This window comes from Pelobates fuscus, chromosome 5 (assembly GCF_036172605.1).
Source record: "Pelobates fuscus isolate aPelFus1 chromosome 5, aPelFus1.pri, whole genome shotgun sequence".
Lineage (NCBI taxonomy): Eukaryota > Metazoa > Chordata > Amphibia > Anura > Pelobatidae > Pelobates > Pelobates fuscus.
Window position 1 is genome coordinate 54,069,077 of NC_086321.1, and position 26,523 is coordinate 54,095,599.

Here is a 26,523-nt window from a genome sequence, read left to right on the forward strand (position 1 = left end):
GATCCTGCACAGCACGTACATACCGAGTGTGTCTTAAATAGGATGTATTACGTGACGTGAAATGCAAATTAAAACTAGGGTAAATAGATAAGAGGTAGAGTCAAAGTGAAAAAGTCCCGGCAGAACTGGTTTCCTGACTCATATATTGCAGGATTGCCTCATATCTTCCTGGTTGGGCTGTAGATTCGTATGTGTCCCTTCATCTGAGGTATTGTTTAAATTATGTAATTTATAATACTAAGATTTGCCAAGCTCTTAACTTTGCTGTTAGTCAGGGGTCCGGAACCTATGACACATGTGACATGCACAGCACTCAAGGCTGCCCAAGCTAAACAGGCTCTGGCCTCTCAGGAGTCCCAGTGAGTCTTCAGATATCTGCTAGTGTAAACCGAACGGTGTTAACAGGTGGTGATGGACAATACTCAATTTATGTCCAGTACCCACTGGACCCATGGGAAGCAACCCACACTGATATTCATGAAGCAGTAGAATAAGCCTCCCCCTCATACAAATAATGCCAACAGCCCACACACAAACATGCACAGTTCCCACAAACACAACACCACTGACAATCCACATACATGCACAAAACCCCACATGCAATACCAAAAGCAGCCCCACACAAACACACAAAAAACACACTATGTGACATATCATCCACACACACAATTCCACATGCGGCCACAATACACAGCCCTCATTCATAAGTATCAGACACAATACCACAAACTACTCATGAACATATACGAGATAACAGCATAACATTTACGAGAAAACATATACGAGATAACAAATACAATGCTACAAAACAATTGCAGCACCCATAAATAACACAAGCACAATACAGCAACATACACACTTCAGTTTAAAAAAAATAGGACCTGGGAATTCAAGATCTTGTTTTGGCACAGTACAACTAAAAGACTGCCTACCCCTGCTGTAGGTCATGATTAAAAAACGTTTGTGTATACCTTCTCTAGAAACACTGATATCTTCCTCATTCCCTAGCATGGTCCGAAAGATGTCATCATCAATTACAACATTTTATGAAAAAATCCCAATTTATCCCTATTTATTCTGGCATCTATGGACAACCACTATCCTTTGCACCTCTGTCAATTATTTATGCCTTTGTACTTTTGCAGACCCTGCCCTTTAAAACATGGTCTCTCTTGACTCTCGTGGGGGGTTTGCAATCAATATATGAGTGGAAAAAGGGGGCTCATCCCCATCACCAGGTCAATAAAGACGTGCCAGTATCAGAATTTCACTGTATGTGATGTCACCACACACTACTTCAAGGGACACGCCTTTATAAAACACATATTTGTATTGCAATAACTGCACTAAAACCATTACATAAACGTTATATCAGCTTTCTTTGTAGGCTTTCATGGGCTTTTTGCAGACTTATATTGGCAGTATTGTCTGTGTGGCATCATCATTATGTTATCAGTAGGCCTTATTCAGTAAGATACCTAAACACATCACTGTATGCTTGATTTCTGGAAGCCAATATACGCTTCATAAAGTTTGTATGACTATCCGATCATCTCTCCATTTGCGGTTTCATATTTAAGTCACTTAGAATAGTGACAGTTCTAGAAGTTGTGGTCTGAAACTTTATTAGTCTCTGGAGGCAGAAGGATGCCTATTAATGCTTCCCCGTCTCACATTTGGTATTGCCAACCAGGGCCGCCATCAGAAATTTTGGGGCCCCTGACAAAGCACAAGGTCTGGGCCCCCCGGGCCCGCCCACGCCCTACCTAGTCCGCTGACAATGATGCGGGTCTGAATGTGGTGTGTATAGTGGAAGTGAATTAGAATGTGTGTAATGGATGTAGTGTTTGTGTGTTTTAGATACTGTTTGTGCAGTGAATGCAGAGTGTGTGTTTGTGAAGCGGATGCAGTGTGTATAGTGAACGCAGTGTGTGTTTGAGTAGTGGATGTAGTGTTTGTGTGTACTAGATGCAATGTGTTTAGTGGATGCAGTGTCTGTAGTGGATGTAGGGTGTGTATTAGACGCAGTGTCTGCGTATAGTGAATGCAGAATGTTTCAATGTGTGGTGGATGTAGTGTGTGTACTGTGAATACAGGATGTTTGTGTAGTGGATGCTGTGTGTATAGTTAATGCAGAGTGTGTGTCAGTATAGTAAATGCAGTGTGTATTAGTGTGTAATGAATGCAGTGTGTGTTAGTGTAGTGAATGCAGTGTGTGTTAGTGTGTAGTGAATGCAGAGTGTGTGTCAGTGTAATGAATGTAGTGTGAGTGTGAGTGTCAGTGTAATGAATGTAGTGTGTGTGTCAGTGTAATGAATGTAGTGGGTGTGTTAGTGCAGTGAATGCAGAGTGTGTGTCAATGTGTAGTTAATGCAGAGTGTGTGTGTGTTAGTGTAGTGAATGCAGAGAGTGTGTTAGTGTGTAGTGAATGCAGAGTGTGTGTTGTACTAGTGTATGCAGAGTGTGTGTCAGGGTAGTGTATGCAGAGTGCGTGTCAGGGTAGTGTATGCAGAGTGTATTGAATTAGTGTATGCAGTGTGTGTGTGTTGTACCAGTGTATGCAGTGTGTGTGTCAGTGTAGTGTATGCAGTGTGTGTGTCAGTGTAATGAATGTAGTGTGTGTGTCAGTGTAGTGTATGCAGTGTGTGTCAGTGTAGTGTATGCAGAGTGTGTGTGTCAGTGTAGTGTATGCAGTGTGTGTGTTGTACTAGTGTATGCAGTGTGTGTGTGTGTGTCAGTGTAGTGTATGCAGTGTGTGTTGTACTAGTCTATGCCGTGTGTGTCAGTGTAGTGTATGCAGTGTGTGTGTGTCAGTGTAGTGCGTGTGTGTTGTACTAGTGTATGCAGAGTGTGTGTCAGTGTAGTGTATGTAGTGTGTGTGTGTCAGTGTAGTGTATGCAGTGTGTGTTGTACTAGTGTATGCAGTGTGTGTGTCAGTGTAGTGCATGCAGAGTGTGTATCAGTGCAGTGAATGCAGTGTGTGTGTCAGTGTAGTGTATGCAGTGTGTGTGTCAGTGTAGTGTATGCAGTGTGTGTGTGTCAGTGTAGTGGATGCAGCGTGTGTGTCAGTGTAGTGTATGCAGTGTGTGTCAGTGCAGTGTATGCAGTGTGTGTGTCAGTGTAGTGTATGCAGCGTGTGTGTCAGAACAGTGAATGCAGTGTGGGTGTGTCAGTGTAGTGTATGCAGTGTATGTCAGTGTAGTGTATGCAGTGTGTGTGTCAGTGTAGTGTATGCAGTGTGTGTGTCAGTGTAGTGGATGCAGTGTGTGTGTGTCAGTGTAGTGGATGCAGTGTGTGTGTCAGTGTAGTGGATGCAGTGTGTGTCGGTGTAGTGGATGCAGCATGTGTGTCAGTGTAGTGGATGCAGTGTGTGTGTCAGTGTAGTGGATGCAGTGTGTGTGTCACTGTAGTGTATGCAGTGTGTGTGTCAGTGTAGTGGATGCAGTGTGTGTGTCAGTGTAGTGGATGCAGTGTGGGTGTTAGTGTAGTGGATGCAGTGTGAGTGTTAGTGTAGTGGATGCAGTGTGTGTGTCAGTGTAGTGTATGCAGTGTGTGTCAGTGTAGTGTATGCAGAGTGTGTGTGTCAGTGTAGTGTATGCAGTGTGTGTGTTGTACTAGTGTATGCAGTGTGTGTGTGTGTGTGTAAATGTGCAATCTCTGTGGAGGGGGAGGGGTGGGGAAAGGGACATTTTCAAATTAATTTTCTGATTGTACATTAAATTAATTAAATGTTTCTCCCCCCTCCCTGCTTCTTACCTGTGTCCAGGGAGGGGGGAGATTCCATCCTTGGTGGTCCAGTGGCATGGTGGGGCCCCCTGGCTCCCTGTTACCGCAGAGGGGGGCCCAGCACACAGCTTCTTCACATTCAGCTCATTGCCTCCAATAACTGTCGCGAGACCCGCGGAGCGTTGCCACCGGGTCTCGCAAGAGTTATTAGAAGAGAGCAGAGAAGAGGAGACGCAGTGTGCTGCCTGGGCCCCCTCTGCGGTAACAGAGAGCCGGGGGCCCGCAGCTGCACACATAGATAGTGATATTCGCTATCTATGTGTGCAGAGAGGGAAAGTGGGGCCCAGGACTGCCAGAGCAGTCCGAGCCCCCCAGGGCCGCCAGGCCCGTGACAACCATCATGGTTGTCACCCCCTGATGGCGGCCCTGCTGCCAACTACGCATGCCTCTCAACATTTCAAATGTAAAAAGGACACTTTAATTTTATGGGTGTGGGAGTGGCCAGGGTTTATATTGAAAAAAATTTAAGTGACTTATTAATAACAATTTATGGAACTAAAATGTGATGTAGAACAAAAACATTATATTTTGTTTACACAGACTGATATTTAAACACATTAAATGTAGTTTAATACAAATTACTGTATGTATGATTGCTGTAGAGACACACCAGCAATATGGAGCTCCCATTAAAGAGGGAACAAGGAAGTGGGCCCACAAATAGGGACTGTCCCTCCTAAATAGAGACACTTGGGTACTATGGGTCAGCAGCTAACCTGATTTTGTAGTCTATCCCATCATGGTTTTACTGGGAGCTACATTTTGGTCTGTAGGAAGAGTAAGAAGAAGGACAATCATTTCCCAAGTCTTGATAAAGTCTCACACAGAGACGAAACGCGTAGAAACACAGTCTATTTATTTGACCTGCAGCCAACCTTGCGATCTGCTCCTTAAAAGGCAGCCGCTGCCTTTTATGAAGTTACCGGCCGCGGCTCTACACGAGATTCCAGCTGGTTGTGCTCCATCTGCTCTGCCACTTTGTCTGTATGACAGGCTACGACCTCTTGCTTACTTGGGCAGCTTAATACAGTGCAGTGGGACCAGCGATGCCTGTCTCTACCAGCTAAGAAGTCGAGCTCGCTGGATATTGGATTTTGGGATTTCCTACTACTGCATTTTATGATTGTGTGGAGGGGCCCCCAGCACGGATAAGTACTTTTATTCCATTGCTAACTTATTTATAGTATTCCTTTATATGCAGGATGTTGTCTCCTTAGTCCGATTAGAGTGTATTTATTACTGTGCATGGTTTATTCTTTTTCATATATGTTTCATTTTAGTTCCATTGATCTCTCCCTCACCATTTACATAGAAACATAGAAACATAGAAACATAGAAACATAGAATGTGGCGGCAGATAAGAACCATTCGGCCCATCTAGTCTGCCCAATTTTCTAAATACCTTATCTTATAGTTAGGATAGCCTTATGCCTATCCCACGCATGCTTAAACTCCTTTACTGTGTTAACCTCTACCACTTCAGCTGGAAGGCTATTCCGTGCATTTAGTGGATCTTGGCCCTGATTGTGTGAGGGATATTTCTTGGGATTACAATATATATATTTTTTATTGTATAGTTTGTATCCTTTTCCGTTCTGGTTTAGATACATTTATTTTCATTTTTATTTTGTTCTTGCTACTGTCTCTCCCTTGTTATGTTTTGGCTGTAGTTCTTACTTTTACGGCTATCCTGGGTGGATCTATATTCTGTCTCTACAGTAGCATTTAGTCCTTTTAGAGCTGATAGTATTTCGAGTGCATGCATTTAATTTATGAAAACATTCTTTTATTATATTGATTATACGGATTGTTTATTTAGTAGTTTTATTATAGGAGCGCTCACACTACACCTATATCTGATTCAATCATATACCGAGGTATGATAGCAAGATATTTCTTTCCCATTAAGCTCCCAGACCTGTATCAGAAGGCGTACAAATCAAATCCTAGATATATTTCACGTACCTTTCTTTCAAAAAATCTTCAAATTCTTTGCAATTTTTTCTGCCATTATTCATGTGTTGAATGAGACAGTCATAACCAGCAGTACTGGTAATATCTACGCTCTGCAAAAACAAAGGTAAGAAAGTCTCATTCATAATGTTACTATTGGTTTCTTATTGTACTGAGATTTTTTTCACTTGTTTAATTTGCTTTTCTCAAAGTGGTGGAGAAGGAAATTTTCCTTGGAAAATAAAACACTTTAAATGACCTTATATTATCATTATAGTATGTTTGTTAATTTATCCTACGATAAGAATAATTTACAGATAGGAGAGATAGCAAAGGGACATAAATATATTCAACTATTTAAGACAGAGAATGCGGCTTTTAACAAGAAGGAAATTGCACGTTTTAAAATGCGGAATTCACTTATGAGAAAGGAAGATGGTAAAATGCAATCTCTGAAAATGTGTGTTGCTAATTATTTCAACTAATTTCTCCATTTTCTGGTTCCGCTGCACTAAATGTGTACCAAGCATCCTATCAAAATACATATGTAATTCAAAAAGTAATTTTTCCCTGCAACTTTAATCATCTGATTTTTCATATGCCTATAAGCCACCTCCACATCTTATGAAGTGTCTCACAAACTTAGTTTCCATAAGTGGATTCATTTCAATGTGCTACATCATATAGAACCACAAATATTATAGAGGAACTGGGTTTTATTTCTGTTCCTTTTTCACTTATGGCAGAAAACCATATAGAAGCCTGTTTCACTATAACAACATTTTAAATACAGAATATGAGAGTAAAAATACACTTCCTATGAAGGTATGCACCAGGAACATAGCAGAGCAATCTTTCAATTCTGCTTCCCGAAAACTGATCTCGGTGTAATCTGCGCCCATTAGCCACCAACTGTGAAAACTGTGAATCATGGGTAGTCAGATAATTTGCATAAATTGGCATCAAATGGTATCATACCATTTGTGCATAACCAGATCGACCATAAGCAAACTAAGGTGCCAGCCTAGGGTCATGGGTTTAAACAAGGGTCTGTGCACTTGCAGATGGTTAGTTAAGCTTGGCCCCATTCACCTTCCCATAAGATGGTAACCTGCCAAAGGTCATCTGGGAATCCTATCTAAATTCTCCTCTGTATTTGTAAAATGGTATTCGATCACTATCAAACTTTAAAATTAAAATTTACTAAAAAAAAAAGGAAGAAAAGAAAGCCTACCATTAGTAATTTTTGTTAGTAATTTTAAAGATACCATGACCCATATCTGAGCGTTTGTCTCTAATGTATTAGTGGCATAAAGCACAACTAGAGATCAGTATTTGAAGTATCATAATAGATTGTGTCAAATGCACGTAAACCCAATTTTTGTGTTTTATAGATATTGGAATTCAATGAAACATAACTTAAACGATCAGTTTTATAAGCTATCTTATACCATCACAATAAAATGATACCTCGTCAAACCAATCTCATTTAACGGCTTCAACAAGTTTTCTTATGTTTATACATGGGCTTTAATGACACATGTGATATGAATAATGATGTCCAAACACAAAAATGGCTTTGTATTGAATTGCAAAGGAGAATGTCTGCCTCTCCCACTAGTCTAGGGACAGATCCACCCTTTCCAGTCGATGATCCAGTTACACGGGACAAAAGGAAGCTATATTATCAGGCTCGCTTTTGGCAATGCCATAGGGAAGCATAAATGCAGTGGAAATGGGCAGTATTCAGACAATTGCCCTTAAAGTATTATATGTATTAAATACTATATATTAGATCTATTATAGTCTCTGTGTGCATTATTTTGTTATAATACACACCATAGCTTTCGGAATACAAACCTGGAGTGTAGATACAATGTTAACTTTATTTTTACAGTTACATGCTAAATATATTATTTCAACTATACAATTGTATTGTATTTTAGACATTTATGTTACTATAGTGACATATTTAAAGTACAAATTACTCTGCATTCCATGGCTCCTTTTAATAATAACTATTACAAAAATAATGACACTAGGTATCCTTGTGGAGCATTCTGTTTTGTATATGAAATTACTTATTATTTTGTATACCTTAATTTATTTGTTAGCTAAACGTATGTGTTGCGTCCTAGCAATTCTCTGTGCAGTGTGTGTATATTTCTACTCTATGACTCCAGTTTAGCTGGACATCTAAACCAGATTATGGGGGCATTAATTCACCCTGACCAGATGGGCTTCATAAAAGAAAGTCAACTTTTTGAAAATATGTGACGAGCGGTGGAATTACTCTGGTGAATGGTGGGTTGTGGAACGCCCTCTCTGGTCTTTTCTTTAAATGCAGAGAAGGCGTTCGACCAAGTGCTCTGGCCTTACCTCTTTGAATTGCTGGGTAGCTGGGGTTACCTAAAGGGTTTATGGGGGCTCTCTATGCACTATACAATTATTCCAGGATGCAGCTCTTGATACTGGGGGCCAGATCCTACCAGTTCCGGTTGTCCAGCGGAACTCGACAAGGGTGTCCCTTTTTCTCTTTGCTATTTACATTATTTTAAGAACCATTATGTCACCTCATTAGAGTACATCCGGATATCAGGGTAATTCCTATACCTAGGTTCTATTACACGATATCTACATATGCAGATGCTGCTTACTTACACTGACAAACCCGGGGTGTTTCCCCCACTATCAATCTCCTTCAGTGTTTTGGAGCTATATCCGGGTACAATGTCAACCTTGAGAAATCCTGTACCATGCCATGGAAATATGGAGGCCCAGGATGTGGTGCTGCTGCAGTCTCTTTATGGTCTAAAAGTCCAGAGACGGTCCTTTTGATACCTAGGAATCCAACTGACTGTTGACCAATCATAGCTGGGCCCCACCAACTATAACTCCATTATACGCACACTCTGGGCTGATTAAGAAAATTGCACCTCCAAACCCATCTCTTGGATGGGTAGGATCCACACTATCAAAATGAATGTATTGCCCGGCATTCTATTCTATTTCCAGGTCCTCCCAAGTGCTACTCACAAACAGAGACTTGGCAGTCTGCAGACTGCTATAGATGAGTTTGTGTGGGGGGTTAAATGACAGAATATCCCATGTCCCTTATCTCTCACGCATAAGGGAGGCCTGGGACTTCCCAACCTATATTTATATTATATAGCAGCTAGACTGGCACATATAGTCTTGTGGCATGCTACACTGAACAAGAGGAGATGTGTGGATTTGGAATCAGGTTTGCTCAGATCTCCCCCAGTTCTATATCTGGATAGATAGGCAACACAGGGCTTTACTCAGGATGTCCTATCATAGTATCTTTGATTGCCCTGTGGGACAGGGTCAAGTACAAAATGACACTAGCAACGATCCACTCTCTGATGACCCCTTTTCTCCTCATCAGAACTTTCCCCCCAGGCATGTATGCAAGGAATTTTGGAAGGCTAGAGAGGCAGGTCTACCAGCACCTTTACACTAATCACACATTTATTAAGTTCAAAGACCTATCCAAGGCCTACGCACTATTCCCAAGAGACTTCTTCCGCTACCTAAAACTTAAAGATTTTGAAATGGACAGCGAGTCCAACAGGCAGAAGAACAGACTGCAACCTTTTTTTAAAACCTGTGCAAGGAGAAAGTAGGAGGTAGAGGGTTGATAACCTCCCTATATAGTGCAAGTTTGAAATCCACTGGATTGGGTGACCTGTCCTACGTGAGGCAGAACTGGGGGAAGTGCAAAAGAGTAGGGTATGGCAGGATATATGGGAAGCAACCAATAAGGTTTCCATTAGCATAGAAGCATGCGGTAAAGACAATGATGCGCTTGTATATCACCCGACAAACTACACCATATGGGTAAGGGTGCTTCGACCTGTGTTGAAGGGCCTGTGGTGAGAGGAGCACTTATGTCCATATGTGGTGGGATTGCGTGAAACTGAAGCCACTCTGTAGGGAGGCTGGGATCTCTTAGTTAGAGTGTTAGGGAGACCTATTGACCTTAACCCATTGAACCCATGGCCAGACCTGTACATAGCTTGTCGACCAAGCACCAAAACCGCATGAATAGGATTACCCTAGCAGCAAGGTGGGCGATCACACCTAAATGATTAGAACTCAATATATTTGGTATGCCAGAACAACTTAATGAATAAACTTACGGTGATCCTACATAACACCACACATTTCAATAAAAACATATAGGCTCATTGGACAGATCTGGGGTGCTGGGGGTGGCAGGACACAGACACAAGGACCACAAGTTTCTCAGTTAATGATCCAACATTAAAATCAGCACACCTTATGTCACAACTGATGCTGTGAATGGATTTTATTGATGTATTTCTATGTTATTCTGACTCTCATTCTTTCTTTTTATTTGAAAGTTTAAATATACAAAAAAAGGCAGCGTCACAGTTCATTCCTCGCAGAAAGCGAACAATTGCCATAAAGCTATCCCTGGTACCGGATTTACCGTCAACATCCATACCACTATCTATTGTACTATGATTAAGGTTGTGACGACATACTACGGAATGTATCACCGTTTTTGTAATTTTGTGATCTACCTATACTATGAGGGTTTTTTTTGGTTTTTTTATGTTCTTTATTTTTGTTGTGCATTGGATTTAACAGACACAGGGTTAAACACTTCAACACTTTAAATTTAAATTGGGGAATAGGGGCAGTATTGTCGGAATATGGGGGGACAGTGGCTGTATTGTGGTGGATTGATTCTTTCGTGTGGTTGGATAGGGGCAGTGTTTCCGGTGATTGGGGCATTAGTGAGGAGATGGGAACAGTATTGTGGGGCATTGGGGCTTAGTGGGGGGGGGGGTAAAGGCAGTATTATGGGAGACTGGGGCTGTGGTGGGGGGTGGATAGGAACAGTATTGAGGGCAGGGGCAGTATTGTGTGGTGGTTAGTGCATTATTGATGTAGGTTAGGGAAACATTGTGTGGGGATAGGGACAGTGTGGGGGCATGGGCAGTATGGCGGGGGTTAAGGACAGTATTGGGGGTCAGAGGCAGTATTGTGGGGGGACAGGGACAATATTATGGATCAGAGGCAGTATTGTGGGGGGATAGAGATAGTATTATGGGGCAGGGACAGTATTGTGGGGGGATAGGGACAGTATTGGGGGTCAGGGACCGAATTTTGAATATTTAGGGAGTATTGGGTGTCAGGGGCAGTATTGTGGAGGGATATGGATAATATTATCGGGCAGGGGCAGTGTTGTGGGGGGTTAGGGACAGTATTTGGAGTCAGAGGCAGTATTGTGGGGGGATAGGAAAGTATTATGGGGGGATAGCAACACTATTGGGGGCAGGGGTAGTATTTTGGATGGTTAGGGAGATTTGTGGGGGAGAAAGGAACAGTATTGGGGGGAGTGGGGCTTAGAGAAAACACACACTCCACCCAGTCTCCCTACCTTCTGAAGAACTGTGGTTGATCATGGGGTCCAGTGGACTGGCGCTGGCCTCTGCTGAATGAGCTCCGCTCTACATCCGCTCTCTTCCTGTATAACTCCCTCACGTGCCCTGTACAGTTCCTGGGAGCCGGAATATGACAGGAAGAGAGTGGATGTAGAGCGGAGCTCCCTCGCTTGCCCCCCTACTCTGGTGCCGGGCAGCTGAGCTACTGGCACTCGGCCACGCTACAAGAAATAACCGACAGGAGAGGAACGCTGCGCACTTCCCTCCTGTCGGTCACCCGGACATTTGCGCCCCCTCAGGCCGCCTTGCCACCTTATGGTAGCGCTGGCCCTACTGCAGGACTACTAACGAGAACTGTGTTCCTGCTGTGGAAAAAGTGCAGTAACACAGTTCCCATGCGTTCCTGCAGGACTTGAGCCCTGATAACCACTCATTTTATGTCACATCTGTTATGCATACAAGTCTGCCTAACTTGCCTCTCTAGATTCCAGAGTCCCGCATGGATAATTTAGAATGTTAAGATGTTATTTATGTTACCATGACAAGAGGTTGAACTGGATTGAAGCAGGGGCGGACTGACCGGTCGGGCACTTCGGACATGGTCCGAGGGCCCGGCCGGGAGGGGGGCCCGCCATCAGGGGGCCCGGCCGCCCCTTTAAATGCTGCAGCCACCTGAGCGCTCTCTTAAGAGCCTCAGGCGGCTGCAGCTTCTCACCTCCCCTCCCCTGTAGCTGTGCGGTCCGCGGTGCCCGGCCGGAGTGATAGGAAGGTGCTCAGTGTGCACCTTCCTGTCAGTCCGGCCGGGTACAGGAAACAGAAACTTCTGTTCCGCGCGGAACAGGAGTTTCTGTTTCCTGTACCCGGCCGGACTGACAGGAAGGTGCACACTCAGTGTGCACCTTCCTATCACTCCGGCCGGGCACCGCGGACCGCACAGCAGCTCGGCCACGCTACAGGGGAGGGGGGGGGGGGTTTAAAAAGAGAGTGGGAGAGTGGGAGGGGGGGTGTTAAAAAGAGAGTGGGAGGGGGGGTTAAAAAGAGAGTGGGAGGGGGGGGGTTAAAAAGAGAGTGGGAGGGGGGGGGTTAAAAAGAGAGTGGGAGGGGGGAGTTAAAAAGAGAGTGGGAGGGGGGGTAAAATAGAGTGGGGGGTAAAAATAGAGTGTGTTGGGGGGGTAAAAATAGAGTGGGGGGTAAAAATAGAGTGTGTTGGGTGGGTAAAAAGAGAGTGGGAGGGGGTAAAAAGAGAGGGGGTAAAAAGAGAGAGGGAAGGGGGTAAAGAGAGAGGGGGTAAAAAGAGAGAGGGAGGGGGGGTAAAAATAGAGAGGGAGGGGGGTAAGAAGAGAGAAGGAGGGGTAAGAAGAGAGGGAGGGGGGGTAAGAAGAGAGGGAGGGGGTTAAGAAGAAAGGGAGGGGGTAAAAAGAGAGGGAGGGGGGGTAAAAAGAGAGGGAGGGGGGGTAAAAAGAGAGGGAGGGGGAGTAAGAAGAGTGGGAGGGGGAGTAAGAAGAGCGGGAGGGAGAGTAAGAAGAGTGGGGAGGGGGAGTAAGAAGAGAGGGGGGGAGTAAGAAAGGGGTAAGAAGAGGGGGAGAGAAGAGTAAGAAGAGAGGGAGGGGGGAGTAAGAAGAGAGGGAGGGGGGAGTAAGAAGAGGGGGGAGGGGGGAGGGGGGGAGTAAGAAGGGGGTAAGAAGAGGGGGAGGGGGGAGTAAGAAGAGGGGGAGGGGGGGTAAGAAGAGGGGGAGTAAGAAGAGGGAGGAGTTAGAAGAGGTGGGAGTAAGAAGAGGGGGAGGGGGGAGTAAGAAGAGGGGGAGAGTAAGAAGAGAGTGAGTAAGAAGAGGGTGGGAGTAAGAAGGGGGGTAAGAAGAGGGGGAGGGGGGAGTAAGAGGAGGGCAATTGCCCCCTCCCCTGTCCACAGGCACCGTGCGGGCAGCCGGCAGGGGAGGGAGGAAGAGAGGACCCGGGAGCTCAGCCTGCAGCTCCTCTGGGTCCTTCTTGCGCGAGCACAGATCGTTGCCGCGGTTACCACGGCAACGTTACGGCTCTTGCAAGAGTAAACTCTAGCCCTGGAGCTACTGGCTAGAGTTCACTCTCAACACTGTGACCACCAGGGATTCCTGGTGGTCGCAGTGGTGAGAGTGAACTCTAGCCCCATAAACACACTTCCCCCACACACCATACACACACATACACAGCCCCCTCATACACACATTGCCCCACACACCCTACACATTCACACACTACACCCACTCACACACACTGAACCTTTCACACACACTGCACCCCTTACACATTGCACCACTGCTCCTATACCCTACTACAGCCTCATATCCCAGCAGACCCCAGGTAAGTTGTCAAACTGTTCTTAAACGGTTTGACTACTTACTCTGGGAGGGGGGCCCGGCCCTCCTGGCACCATAACGACTACACAGAGCAGTAGTGGTTATTGTGCATGGATTATTTCTTTAAATAATCTACAAGTGCCCCAGTAGCCAGCAAGCCAGCCAGCCCACAGGCCGGCCAGCCAGCCAGCCCACAGGCTGGCCAGTAGCCAGCCAGCCAGCCCACAGGCCACCAGTTAGGCTTACAGCCAGCAAGCCCACAGCCTGCCAACCGCAGCCAGCAAGCCACAGCCTGCCAGCCAGCAAGCCACAGCCAGCAAGCCACAGCCTGCCAGCCGCAGCCAGCAAGCCCACAGCCTGCCAGTCGCAGCCAGCAAGCCCACAGCCTGCCGGCAGTAGCCAGCAAGCCCACAGCCTGCCAGCCGCAGCCAGCAAGCCCACAGCCTGCCAGCCGCAGCCAGTAAGCCCACAGCCTTCCAGCAAGCCCACAGACTGCCAGCCAGCAACAGTAATTAAGGTAAGAGGAGCCAACTTGGCCTAGGTATCAGCGAGCTATGTTGTGTTACTATATTGTGAATAGGAACCAGAGTGTTGGAGACCCCCCTCCAGGCCCCATTAGACTCCATTGTAGTCTCTAATGGGACCTGGAGGAAATTCTTTCTAACACACTCTCTAAAGGACACTGAGATAGCCTCTGCTAGAATGCTCCCCCCCCCCTCCATGGCCCATTAGCCCTCAATTGTAGTCTCTACTGGGGCCTGGAGGCGACTGTTTCCAGCAGGGACACTGAGATGGCCTCTGTTAGAAAGACCCCCTTCCAAGCCTATTAGACTCCATTGTAGTCTCTAATAGGGCCTGGAGGGGATTCTTTCTAACACACTCTCTAAAGGACACTGAGATAGCCTCTGCTAGAAAGACCCCCTCCATGGCCCATTAGCCCTCAATTGTAGTCTCTACTGGGGCCTTGAAGGGATTATTGCACTTTTGTTCCTTGTGCCTAAAGATTGTGTAGGGTGTGGCTGGAGGCAGTGCATGGAGGCGGGACATGATGGCGCTTGCTGCGGAGTATAGGTGGGGCCTGTAAGGGGGCCCTTGATTTATTTTGCCCGGGGGCCCTGAGGGTTCTCAGTCCGCCCCTGGATTGAAGTGTACTTTTTCAAATTTGAGTCCTTAGGAAACCACTGTGAGAACAGCGTTTAACAAATCCTTTAACACTACACTCGAATAGACAGAGTTACATAAAAGCCATAATGCTGAACATTTGTGTTAATCTCAGCTTCTTTATTTTTAAATGTTATTTGAGCTTCATCTTTACAAATGCATACAGTATTTCAAATATTATTAATGCTTATGGCATTATAAGTGTTCTTTGTAACAGAACACGAGTAGTTGGAAACAAAACCTCAAAATAAAGTTCCCCTTACAGAAATAACAGGTACGTATAAGTTATAAAAATAGGAATTGGAAGTTTCCCTGGCAGTTATCTTTCCTCACACAACTACAGTAGGAGTAATTGTGGAGAGATCTGTTTCCAATTGGTAACACTGAAATCATATTCTTTTTTTTTTTTAATATTCTTTATTTTTGTACTCGACAGGTAAGGCAAGGATAAGACAACCACGAGGCTTGCGCAGAAGCCGAATTTCAGGCAAATCAAGTTCACACAAATAAGGCTGAATGTACTGTAAATGTACTGCTTTCGCAGAAGCTAGCACGTTAGGTGTGATCAATACGTATTCATACATAAACATGGTCTAAAATATCGGCATTCTCCAGTATAACCCGATCCCGGGCCTCTCTTGGGTTGCCCCCTATCGAGGAAAATTAAGAAAATTTTCATTTTTAATTTTAAGAGCCCAATATTCGGGTTGCCAGTGCTCGATGATATCCTATAAGGGTAGCTAAATGGCTCCACTGCTCCTTCCAACCCGCCATTAGGCTAGAGAAATGTTAGAAAAGAACAAGAAGGAGGACAACAAAAACAGACAAGAAAGAGGAAGGAGAGAATAAAGAGGGGGGGGGGGGGAGAGCCCCCCCCCAGGGGGATTAGAAGATAGAGAAGCGGAGAGAGACAAGGTTAGATCTACATTTAGCAGATACATAGAAGTAGATGATGGAGGGGGGGAGGGGGAGGGAGGAGGGTAACCCATCGAATAGCAATCATATCTCGGCTTCCACTTCCTTAACACCTGGTCAAAGGCCATGGGCCTATCCACTTCCGTGTCAGTTTTCTCCTAAAATGCAGTTGTCCCAAGGTTCCCATATTTTCACGAACTTCTCAATGGAGCCATTCACCCTTGCCGTCAAGTCATCCATTATCCTGCAGCCCTTGATTTTGGGTACCACTGTGTGTATATCAGGGCCCTCTGGCGACAGCCATGCGGTAGCAATAGCTCTACGGGCACATAGGGTCACCTTGTGTATTAACGTCTGTTCCCTTTTGGACCATCCCTCCACCGATCTGTTAAGTAGATACGGCCAAGGATCCAGTTGTAATGGCCTACCAAAAATCTGTAACAGTATGTCCTTGACCGCCGTCCAAAAGACCCGGACTTTCGAGCAGTCCCACCACATATGTAAATAAGTGCCGCGCTCATCGCAGCCTCTCCAACAATTGTCAGACTCTGTTTTGTGCATATGGTAAAGTTGGATGGGTGTAGTATACCATCGTAGCATTGTCTTCCAGGACTGTTCTTGAAAAGTGGTGCAAATGGAAGCTTTAGTGTTCGCTTCCCACATTTCCTGCCATTCGAGTCCTTCTAGCACTTCACCCAGGTCTGATTCCCATTTGTCCGTATATGGTAAGTTCCCCCATTCCTTGTTCTTCTCGCTTAGGTGAGCGTATAAAAACGTTATAGATCCCTTAGGAGTTACTCCGTGTAAGCACATAGACTCGTAGAACGTCATCTGTTTCATAGCTGCTGTTTTGATGTGTGATTGTCTGGCGAAGTCTCTGATTTGGAGGAATCTAAAGAAATCCGCTGGGGTCAGGTGAGTGTCTCGTTGGAGATCTGTAAATTGTATTATGTGTCCATTCGGGTATAGCTGATGGATCCGTTGTAGACCGGTCTTTTCAATTTGCTGAAAATCCCTAGGCGCCATTCCTGGAGGAAAATCGCGGTTCCTTAGTATTGGAGTGAGCGGGGATGGCGGCGATGCTAGACTGTATTTGGATCTGCTACGGTCCCATATGTGGATGGAGTTAAGCACGGCTGGGCTCGTCGTCCGTAGTATAGGTCTGCTTTCTTTAGAGGCCCACATGGTGAATTGAGGGACGTCAGATCCAACCATCATGGACTCGATGTCCACCCACCTTCTCTCGGCGGGTGGGGAGTGCCACATCGCAATCTGTGTCAGTTGAGCAGACAGGTAATAAAAGTACAAGTTTGGTAGGCCCAGACCGCCCCTATCTTTGCGTCTGTAAAGCACCTGCCTGGATATCCTATGCCTCTTGTTGTGCCAAATGAAATCTCCTATTGATTTTTGTAGCGGGACTAGTTGAGACTTGGCGACCGGGATTGGTAGGGCCTGAAACAAGAACAGTATACGCGGGAGGATGTTCATTTTTACGGCATTTATCCTGCCAATCCAAGATATAGGTTTGTCGTCCCAGGTTTCCAAGTCGCTGATCAGAGCTCGAATCATGGGGGCGTAGTTGGCAGAGTACAGGCGTCTAGTGTCTGCCGTCAGATGAATCCCTAAGTAGGTTAAGTTATCAGTTTCGATCCGGATCTTATGAATCTCCTGTATTCTTCTCAACTCGTCCTCTGGTACACCTATCGATAAAGCGCTTGATTTCTGCATATTGGCTTTATAGCCTGAAAGGTTCCCGTACTCCGTTATCACGTTCCGCAAGGCCGACATTGATTCTTCCCTGTTCGTTAGTGTCAAGAGGACATCATCAGCATATGCCGATACAGTAAATTCCTCGTTGCCCACTTGTACTCCACAGATCCCCTGGTGACGGCGTATGGCTTGCAGTAGAGGTTCCGGTGCTAAGGTAAAAAGTAGGGGGGACAAAGGGCATCCTTGTCTCGTCCCATTGAAAAGTCGGAAAGGAGACAATGGGGCACCTGTTATCTGTATTTGGGCTCGTACATTGTGGTACATTGCTTTTGTCATTGCAATGTATTCGCAAGGAAATCCCAAGTGTTTCATGACCGTAAACAAGAAATGCCATCGAACCCTGTCGAAGGCTTTTTCCGCGTCGATAGACACCACTAAAGTTGGGGCAGCTACAGTCGTTTGTTTCCATATTAGGTCGATGTTCCTCCTGGTGTTCTCAAAAAACTGCCTGCCCTGAATAAAGCCTACCTGGTCTGCATGGATAAGCGAGTTCAGGAGTGGATTCAATCTATCTGCTTGTACTCTAGCTAGGATTTTCAGATCATGGTTGATCAGAGATATTGGTCTATAATTTTCAGGAGATAGGGGGTCTTTGTTCGGTTTGGGAAGCAAAGACCAAGCAAGATTATGGTCATATCAGGAGTAAGACGTCCCCCTTTCCGCAAGTCTGCGAAGAGGCGAACCAAGTGTGGGGTGAGCTCTTCCCTGAAGGCTTTGTAATAGGCACCGTCAAAGCCGTCAGGTCCCGGTGCTTTACTGCCTTTCAGACTGGAAATGGCCTTGTCTACCTCCTCTATCGTAATGTCTGCAGCCAGGGTAGACGCGGCTTCCCTATTCAATTTGGTCAACCCTAGTCCGTTAAGGTAAGCGAGAATGTTCCGTTCTTCCTCCGGCTTGGTCTGTTCATCTTCTGGCGTGTGGTTGTAAAGTCGCTTGTAAAAATCCTCGAAGATCCTAGCGATCTCGCCGGGTTTGGATGTAGTCAAGCCATCTGAGCGTTTAATCATCATGATATGTGGCCTTTGGCGCCTAGGGCGTAGCGTTCTGGCTAGGAGCGTGTCCATTTTATTCGCGTGTTCAAAATACGTGCGTCTGGTCCAGGTCATGGACTTAGCCGTATCGTCTAGCAACAACGTTCGAATAGACCTTCTCACTGAGTTGAGCCGTGTGAGGGAATCCCCATCAGGCGTAGATTGGTGTGTTTGCTCCAGTGTTCGTAGTCGGCTTAATAGTGTTTCCAGTTGTTGGTGTTTCAGCTTTTTCTTCCTCGTGGCCAATTTAATTAGTGTACCTCTTATCACCGCCTTATGCGCCGCCCAAACTGTACCGGGGCTCACCTCTGGGGTGTCATTCGTGGCAAAATATTCCGTGATCTCCCTTCGTACCTGTTCCGTAATTAGGGGATCCCGGAGAAGAGACGCGTTCAGTTTCCACGTCCATGGCGAGGCTATGCACAGGTTACCTAGGAGTATGGATACGTCTGCGTGGTCAGACCATGAGATATCTCCCACCATTGACTTAATGACGCGTGCCATTCCGGTCTCATTGGTCAGAAAGAAATCTATCCGGGAATACGTTCCGTGAGGAGCGGAGTAGAAAGAGAAGTCCCTAGCATCTGGATGGTGGGCACGCCATATATCCATTAGGCCCGTATCATCCATAAATTGTTTAAGAAGGCGGTCCTGACCGCCTCACCCTTGGGAACACGGCCCTCCGTCTCTCGAGCTCCTGTCCGCGGCTGGGCAAGGGGTTGCGTTAAAATCTCCCCCTACAAAAACCATGCCATGCGGCAATCCCGCTATCCGGTCCCGCAGTGCAGTCCAGAAGTCGGCGTCCGGCCTGTTTGGAGCGTAAATGTTCAAAAAGTGCACGGTATGGGAATGCAGGGTGCCCGATACTTTAACATAGCGGCCTTCCGGGTCCATTTCCTGAGATGTCGCTTGGAAGGGGCAACTGCGCCTGATCAGAACGGCCACTCCATTACATTTACGTTGGGCTCTAGCCTCATACGTTCCAACATACGTTTGATCTCTCAATTGGAACCGTGCCCGTTTAGGTATATGGGTCTCTTGTATGAAAGCTATATCCACGTTCATTCTTTTCAATTCCTTAAACATGAGGCGACGTTTCTTAGGGGCATTGAGCCCTTTAGCATTAAGAGATACTATCTTAATCTCCATCGTGAGAGGTAGTGGTTCTTCTTGCTAATGGAAGTGGAAAAATAGAAAGAGAGAGACAATGCGTCCGGTACCCCATCATCCACACATCCGTATAAACGGTGGAACCCCCATCCCATCCCCCCGTCCCCTCAGAGCAAGGTAGGAGAGAAAGAAAACGCAGGGAAAAAGAGATAGAAGAAGAAGAAGAAGAAGAAGAAGAAGAAGAGTGGGAAAGAAAAAAAGTAAGAAGTGGCAACTGGACATAGTCTATTGCCATAGGATTCTGGACTTACCGCCAGCCAGAATAGTACGGGGAGCGTAGGCCCACTTCCCAGCCACGATCAACGTCGGAAGGAACAGTGGGACATCGGCCCCGACACCCATACGCCCTGACAATTGTAAGAAGGACCATATGTTATAGTACAAGCTTAGAGAGGACATCCGGCAGTAATAAAGCCTATTAGACCCCTTATCAACAGCGTAAACCGAGGGGACATACCCCAAATCTGCGGCACAAAACTGGAGGTTTTTTTTTTTGGGGGGGGAAGTGCTATCCCGGGCCTACAGGGTGAGCTATTCCCATCTGAGGCTATCCACCTGCAACATTGATAACCCGGTTCCCCCCGCTCCCCACCTCCGGCCCCCCCGCACACAGATAAATACAGAAACCTTTAAAAGCAGAGTAATAGCACCTGAAACATAAGTCACACTCCCCTTCATGATAACATGCTTCACTCGCCCCTGTCCTTCACCCCTACAATGCTAACCCGTGTATTTTAGAGAAGGCCGAGTAAATAGGGCCTGGGATATTGAATGGGCCCCGCCCTACGGCTCTGATGGAATACTAGGTGAATGAGGGTCGAGCTTCATTCCAGGTAAAAACATAGACCCCTCCAAATGGCCGTGCGTAACCCCCGAGAAATAAAAGAGTGGTTAATACAACACAGAGTTTTCAACAAACGACCCTAGATATGATGACACCGATACGTTTGTTTGGCTGAAGATTTAGGTGCCGGTTCCCACCTCCCCCCCTGCGGGCACTCTAGGTTACATAGAGACGTCGTGTGGGCCCCTGGAGATTGGATCACCACCCCCAGCCCCCTTTCGACTGTTACTGCACAGTTTTATTATTGTTTTTTATTTTTATTTATATTTATTTATTAATTTTGTAAAAAAAATAATTTTGTGTGTAAATAATGGTGGGGGGGGTGGGGGGGTGCAACCCGCCCCTCCCAATTATGCCTCCATTAGTCCTGCTCAGTCTGTTGGGGGATACCCATGTGTTACCGGAGCAACCACCCTTGGAATCTGGCACCCATCCCCTCTGTACAGGGTCTATATAGGGGGCTAAAGGGACACTACAAAGGCTTCAATTCCCTATCTCCCGGTCCTCTACCCACCCAATCATCCCTCCATCACAAACAAAACAGTAAAACCCCAAACTGAAGGCTATAAGAACCTTGTACATGTTAATATACATTTAACAATCTCAGGCAGAAAATAAGAGCGTCATACACTTATTGCCAGAAAAGTACTCAACAAAGCATGGACAGGCCACAGATATACATATCTCTCTCAGGCATCCATGTTGTAGGAGCCTTCCGGTGGCCACAACACCGACATACATGATGCCCTTGATCCCTCGATCATGAAGTCCTGTGAATGCGCCAACCTCCTCGGCACCCCTCTCCCATGGTATTCCCCCCGCCCAAATGCTGTGGGTGCTTCCCTCATGGCGGCGCAGGGGGATCGGTGCTCCGAGGCTCCCAAAGGGGGGGGGGGCAAACGACCAGGGAGTGGAACACAAAAAATAGCTTCATATGTTTATATGTGTCTCGTGTGGTGATCCATCCATGGAGGGGAAAAAAAAAGAAAAGAAAAAAGGGGGGCGATGATCCCACCAAATAGACGCAATAGCCCCCGGGGGCAAAAGCTACCGCTCATAATTGACTGGTTCCCCACCCCCCACCTCCCCACCCAAGGGCCACCAAGCGGAATCCTCCCCATCCAGCCCAAATTCTCAGCCACGTGAGCGGGTGCAGAGACTTACGGAACCCGGGGGCTTCATCAGCGAACAGCAGTACCAGCTACCTGCCAGTCAAGGCTCAGCTGCGAAATTTCCTCTGGGTAAGGAGACAGGACCGGGAAATCCAGCGGAGGCTGCACGTCCAATCCACGGAAGAAACAAAGAGGGTCACCGCCAGGCAGGAGGGTATGTACCCGGTCACCGTGGAAGACATTTAGTTTAAAGGGGTATCCCCACGCATACCTGAGGCCTGCTCCGCGCAGGGCCCCAGTGATAGGCCTCCAGTCCCTCCGTCTTTGTAACGTAGAGGGCGACAGGTCCTGATATAGGGATAAGACAGTGCTCCGATATCGAATCGGGCCGTCTCTGCTCTTCTTAACTACCGCTTCCTTGGTAGTGAAGTAGAGGAATCGGACAATGACATCCCTCGGAATATTGGAGTCGGGCCTTTGTTTTCTCATCGCCCTGTGCGCCCGCTCAAGGAACCATTGGTCCGCTGGGATATTAGGTAGAAGTGGCTTGAAAATAGCTAGCAGGAGCCCCTGCAGATCTTCGCCTCTCTCCTCCGGTAGGCCTCTTATTCGGAGGTTGTTCCTCCTAGAGCGATTCTCCATATCTTCCAGGGCCAATTCGGAGTCCACCATATGCCTTGTAACGTGGTTCACTCTGTCGACCAGGTCGTTATAGGCCCGAGGTGAGTCCTCCATGCGCTCCTCTAGCTGCGCCGTGCGCTCTCCCAGAGCCCCAATGTCAGCTTGAAGGACGGCAGTCGATCTAGCAATCTCCCCCGCCAGGTATGTCTTGACCTCTGCAAGTTTCGCCAGTACAAGGTCCTGGTCTGTAGGGGAAGCCCCGGTTGTCGCACGAGGCGAGCTCTGTGGAGAGGCTCCGTCGCCATCTTGGGTCCCGGCCCTGCACGACCTATTGGTCGTTAGGAGGTCGAGGACGGTGCTCCCGGACTCGGTAGCCCGCCTCAATTGCTTTTTAGGGGCCTTCTTGTCCATATTAAGTATTCCAAGGTGAGGAATATTCCAGATAATGGTCGCTTTTTGTGGCTTTTGGGCGTTAGGGTAGCGGAGTTCTAGCAAGGCACGTCTATTCCCATCGACGGTCAAGCCACGCCCCTGAAATCATATTCTTACTCTGTATAATAGTTGAATAAATGTCTAAAAGTGTGAAACACATGAAAGTGTGCAGGCATGAGGGGTTTCTAACACATGAAAGCAATATATTTCTAAAAAATCGTAATATTCAACCGGGTTTAGGACATATGTCGTCTCAGGAGAAATGATTGGAAACTGCGCACATCAGGTTTATGTAAACAGCGCTGCTCTCTCGGATGTGACCCATACATAGGGTTACCATATCCACCATGTTTTCAGGTACACATATAATGTTCTCATACTTGAAACCGCATGGTAATGGTGCCCTGCAGTATGTATAATGCATATTCTGCAGGAGTCTTCTTTACCGAATTACCTAATCTTATACACCTTTTTCTGAATTATACATTCCACAGGGCAAGCCTCTATACGTGCTGCCCATCAATATGTATACGTGATATGTGTCCATGAAAACATGATGATGTGGTAACCCTACCAACACATGTGGGTTTTTCCTCTCAACGTCTTCTATCATTTAACAGATATACAGGTGCAAGAAAAAGTATGTGAACCCTTTGGAATGATATGGATTTCTGCACAAATTGGTCATAAAATGTAATCTGATCATCATCTAAGTCACAACAATAGACAATCACAGTCTGCTTAACCCCTTAAGGACACATGACGTGTGTGACACGTCATGATTCCCTTTTATTCCAGAAGTTTGGTCCTTAAGGGGTTAAACTAATAACACACAAAGAATGAAATGTTGCCATGTTTTTATTGAACACACCATGTAAACATTCACAGTGGTGGTGGAAAAAGTATGTGAACTCTTGGATTTAATAACTGGTTGAACCTCCTTTGGTAGCAATAACTTCAACCAAACGTTTCTTGTAGTTGCAGATCAGACGTGCACAATGGTCGGGAGTAATTCTTGACCATTCCTCTTTACAGAACTGTTTCAGTTCAGCAATATTCTTGGGATGTCTGGTGTGAATCGCTTTCTTGAGGTCATGCCACAGCATCTCAATCAGGTTAAGGTCAGGACTCTGACTGGGCCACTTCAGAAGGTGTATTTTCTTCTGTTTAAGCCATTCTGTTGTTGATTTACTTCGATGGGTCATTGCACAAATTGGTCATAAAATGTGATCTGATCATCATCTAAGTCACAACAAAGGGTTCACATACTTTTTCTTGAAACTGTATATATCAGACAGATCCAAGTAGTTCAGTTCTAGAATTCTAGTGAAAATAAAAGAGATTTGAAGAGAAAATGTGCTGATTTCCTAATTCCATGATGATTGGACTTTTTACTTAGAGTTAGCAACCTAAAAATATATGCATTCATCCTCGCATAATGTATTCAGTGGCAAGGTTGCTAGACTCTGCCTCCCGATTTGTGGTCACTCTTTACTTAGCACCATGTATTCAGCCCTTACTCAATGCAAAGTCATGCTCTGGTGAACACCACAAACCTATAGATACACATATATGGGTAAACAATAACCACTTTAAAAAGGTTTCACTCTGCCCATGATGCTGTTATCCAATGATACCCTTAAAAGACAGTACAATGTGCAGTCCTCTTTTGTAAGAGTTGCAAAGCCTGTTGGAGACATTACAAATTCTGTTATAGCAGACTTAGCAACTCTGAGTGATCTATACCTGGAAAAGTGTAGAAAAGTGCGGAAAAGTGCGGAAAAGTGTTTTTATTTTTATTTTTATTTAAAAATTCCTAAAATCATGACTTGATTAGTCACTGAACCTCCTTGCAGCATCTTAGCCATCAGTAACGGGGGCAGGAAATTGCATTTAGAGTCATAACATGCACATTGCACAATATTTTCCTTTGCTCTTCTAATACATAGACACGTATCAGTCCTTGATCACTAGACTTGATTTTTATTTTCCCAAATTCCAGGAAAAAAAAAAAAGAAAAAGGCGATTTGCAGACACATTTTTGAAGACCATTATGTGAATGTACTAGTTACTATTGCAAAAACTATTACACATTGATCTAAATGAGCACCAGAGTAAATTTAAATCCGAAAGTCCTGAATTAAAGGAATAATCCATCCACGGACAAAGGTTTAGAATAAGTAAATACATTGAAAAGTGATTAAGTGCGCAGAATTTTTTTTGTATTTTTCTGTCATTTGTCAATTCTGTGTTTGATAAATACATGAGCACAATCACATTTGGATCTTGGTAGTAAAAAGTTCTTGGTGAGACTTATTGCTTTACAGAACACATTCCAAGCTCCCAAAAGAAGGGACGATGTGAGGGAAAGAGCACCACAGAGATTTTAATCCCAAGGAGCAAATATCTCGTGTGAGGTATCCTGTATCTGGGTCAAAGGACCTGGTCCCCGAGATGCGTTGAGCATGTGTGCCAGTGAGTACCATTTTGGAACGAAACCTTCACATTGGTAAGTAATCAAACATCAAATGGAATTTAAAACATATTACAAGGAGTGAACAGGTTTAACATATAGGCAAAAAAAAAAAGCACATCCCCTTAACATATAATAGACTAATACGAGAACAGTTGTAGAGCCAAGTTGACTAGTAACCTCTGAGACGTTAAAGTCCAAAGCTAAAGTATCATCTTGTATACAAGTAGCCCAGTTGAAAAAAATGGTAACCAAGAAGATTAGGGGAAGGGAGGTTGGTGCATTGTGAGAATAAACATGTAATGTTTATCCAAAAACATAAAATAATTTGAATCGCTTATCTAACAATATTAAGTTGAGGCCTTTGTTGGTAAATACTGTAGCTGTCATCACTTTTTGCTTTTAACCAAAAAACTAGCAACTACTAATTACTAACTGCTTTCCAACCTTTCCTCGCAAAGATACCGACTAATTGCAGATTAGCCATTGTGTGTGTTATTCTAACATCAAATGAGAAGAGTATTACATTTACATTTATTTCTAAAGGGCCAACATTTTCTGCAGTACTGAAATAAGCTAGGTGAGGTGAGCAAGTGAGTCTGGGCATGTCTGTGGGAAAATAACTTTAATTGAATAAAATAATTAAAGGGTTATTCCGACATATCTCCCAAGTGTCCCAATTGGACCCAAATCCCTCTGTCCCTCTTTTTATACTTATGTTCCTTTTTTCTAGTTGTCCCATATTGTTGGTATGTCTGAGTATATGACAGAGCTCCACAGCAATGATACTCACAGTGATGTGTCAGCAAACTACAATAAATGTGTTCAGAAATTGGGTTTTGTAACTTAGATACATTGTTCTTGTTCTATATTACATTTTAGTTACATAAATTATTAGAAAGTCACCTAAAATTTCTTAGAACAGACCTGCCCCTACCCCCCTCAGACACACTCCTAAAAGTGTCCTCTTTGTCCATTTGAAATGTTTGGAGGCACGTTCCAAACACTGAAACCACTACAGCCTGTTGTAGTAGTCATGATGGTAGGAGTACTCTTGTGCTATTTCCTGGTTATGGAGCAAAACATTTTACAATGGTTTGCCCTCTCCCTGGGTCTTGTCCAGCACTGGGTCTCATTCTGCAGAAGCCAGGTGCCGATCCAGCCCTTCATTCATTGACTGCGAGCGTCAGCTGATCACCCTTAGCTAATGAATGTCTTTCTATTTGTAGAAATATGCACCAAATTGCACCAAATAGCCAGTCCAGAACTCTTGTTCCAAGTTGGCTAATGATGCCCCAGTGACGCTGCTGGAGTTGCGGGTTACACCTTCCGGCAGCAAATGGGTTACACTCTGTGTGTGCAGTGTTTTTATGAAGAGAACTGTTCGTGGTGTGTGAGAGCTGAGAGTCAGACAAAATTATCCACCAAACTGTGAATTGTTTGAAATTAAAAGTAAATTTAAAGTGAATTTCACATTTTAGGCC

The 26,523-nt window shown here is 45.3% G+C and overlaps 1 protein-coding gene across 1 annotated transcript in view; it reads right to left on the minus strand.

The window, feature by feature from the left end:
- The window catches only part of PSTPIP2 (proline-serine-threonine phosphatase interacting protein 2), a 122,397-nt gene that overhangs the window by 74,316 nt on the left and 21,558 nt on the right, over window positions 1–26,523 (minus strand). Inside the window, exon 2 of the mRNA XM_063456797.1 lies at window positions 5,752–5,852. Within this exon, the coding sequence (XP_063312867.1) occupies window positions 5,752–5,852 (101 nt within the window). The remainder of the gene's footprint in view (window positions 1–5,751; window positions 5,853–26,523) is intronic.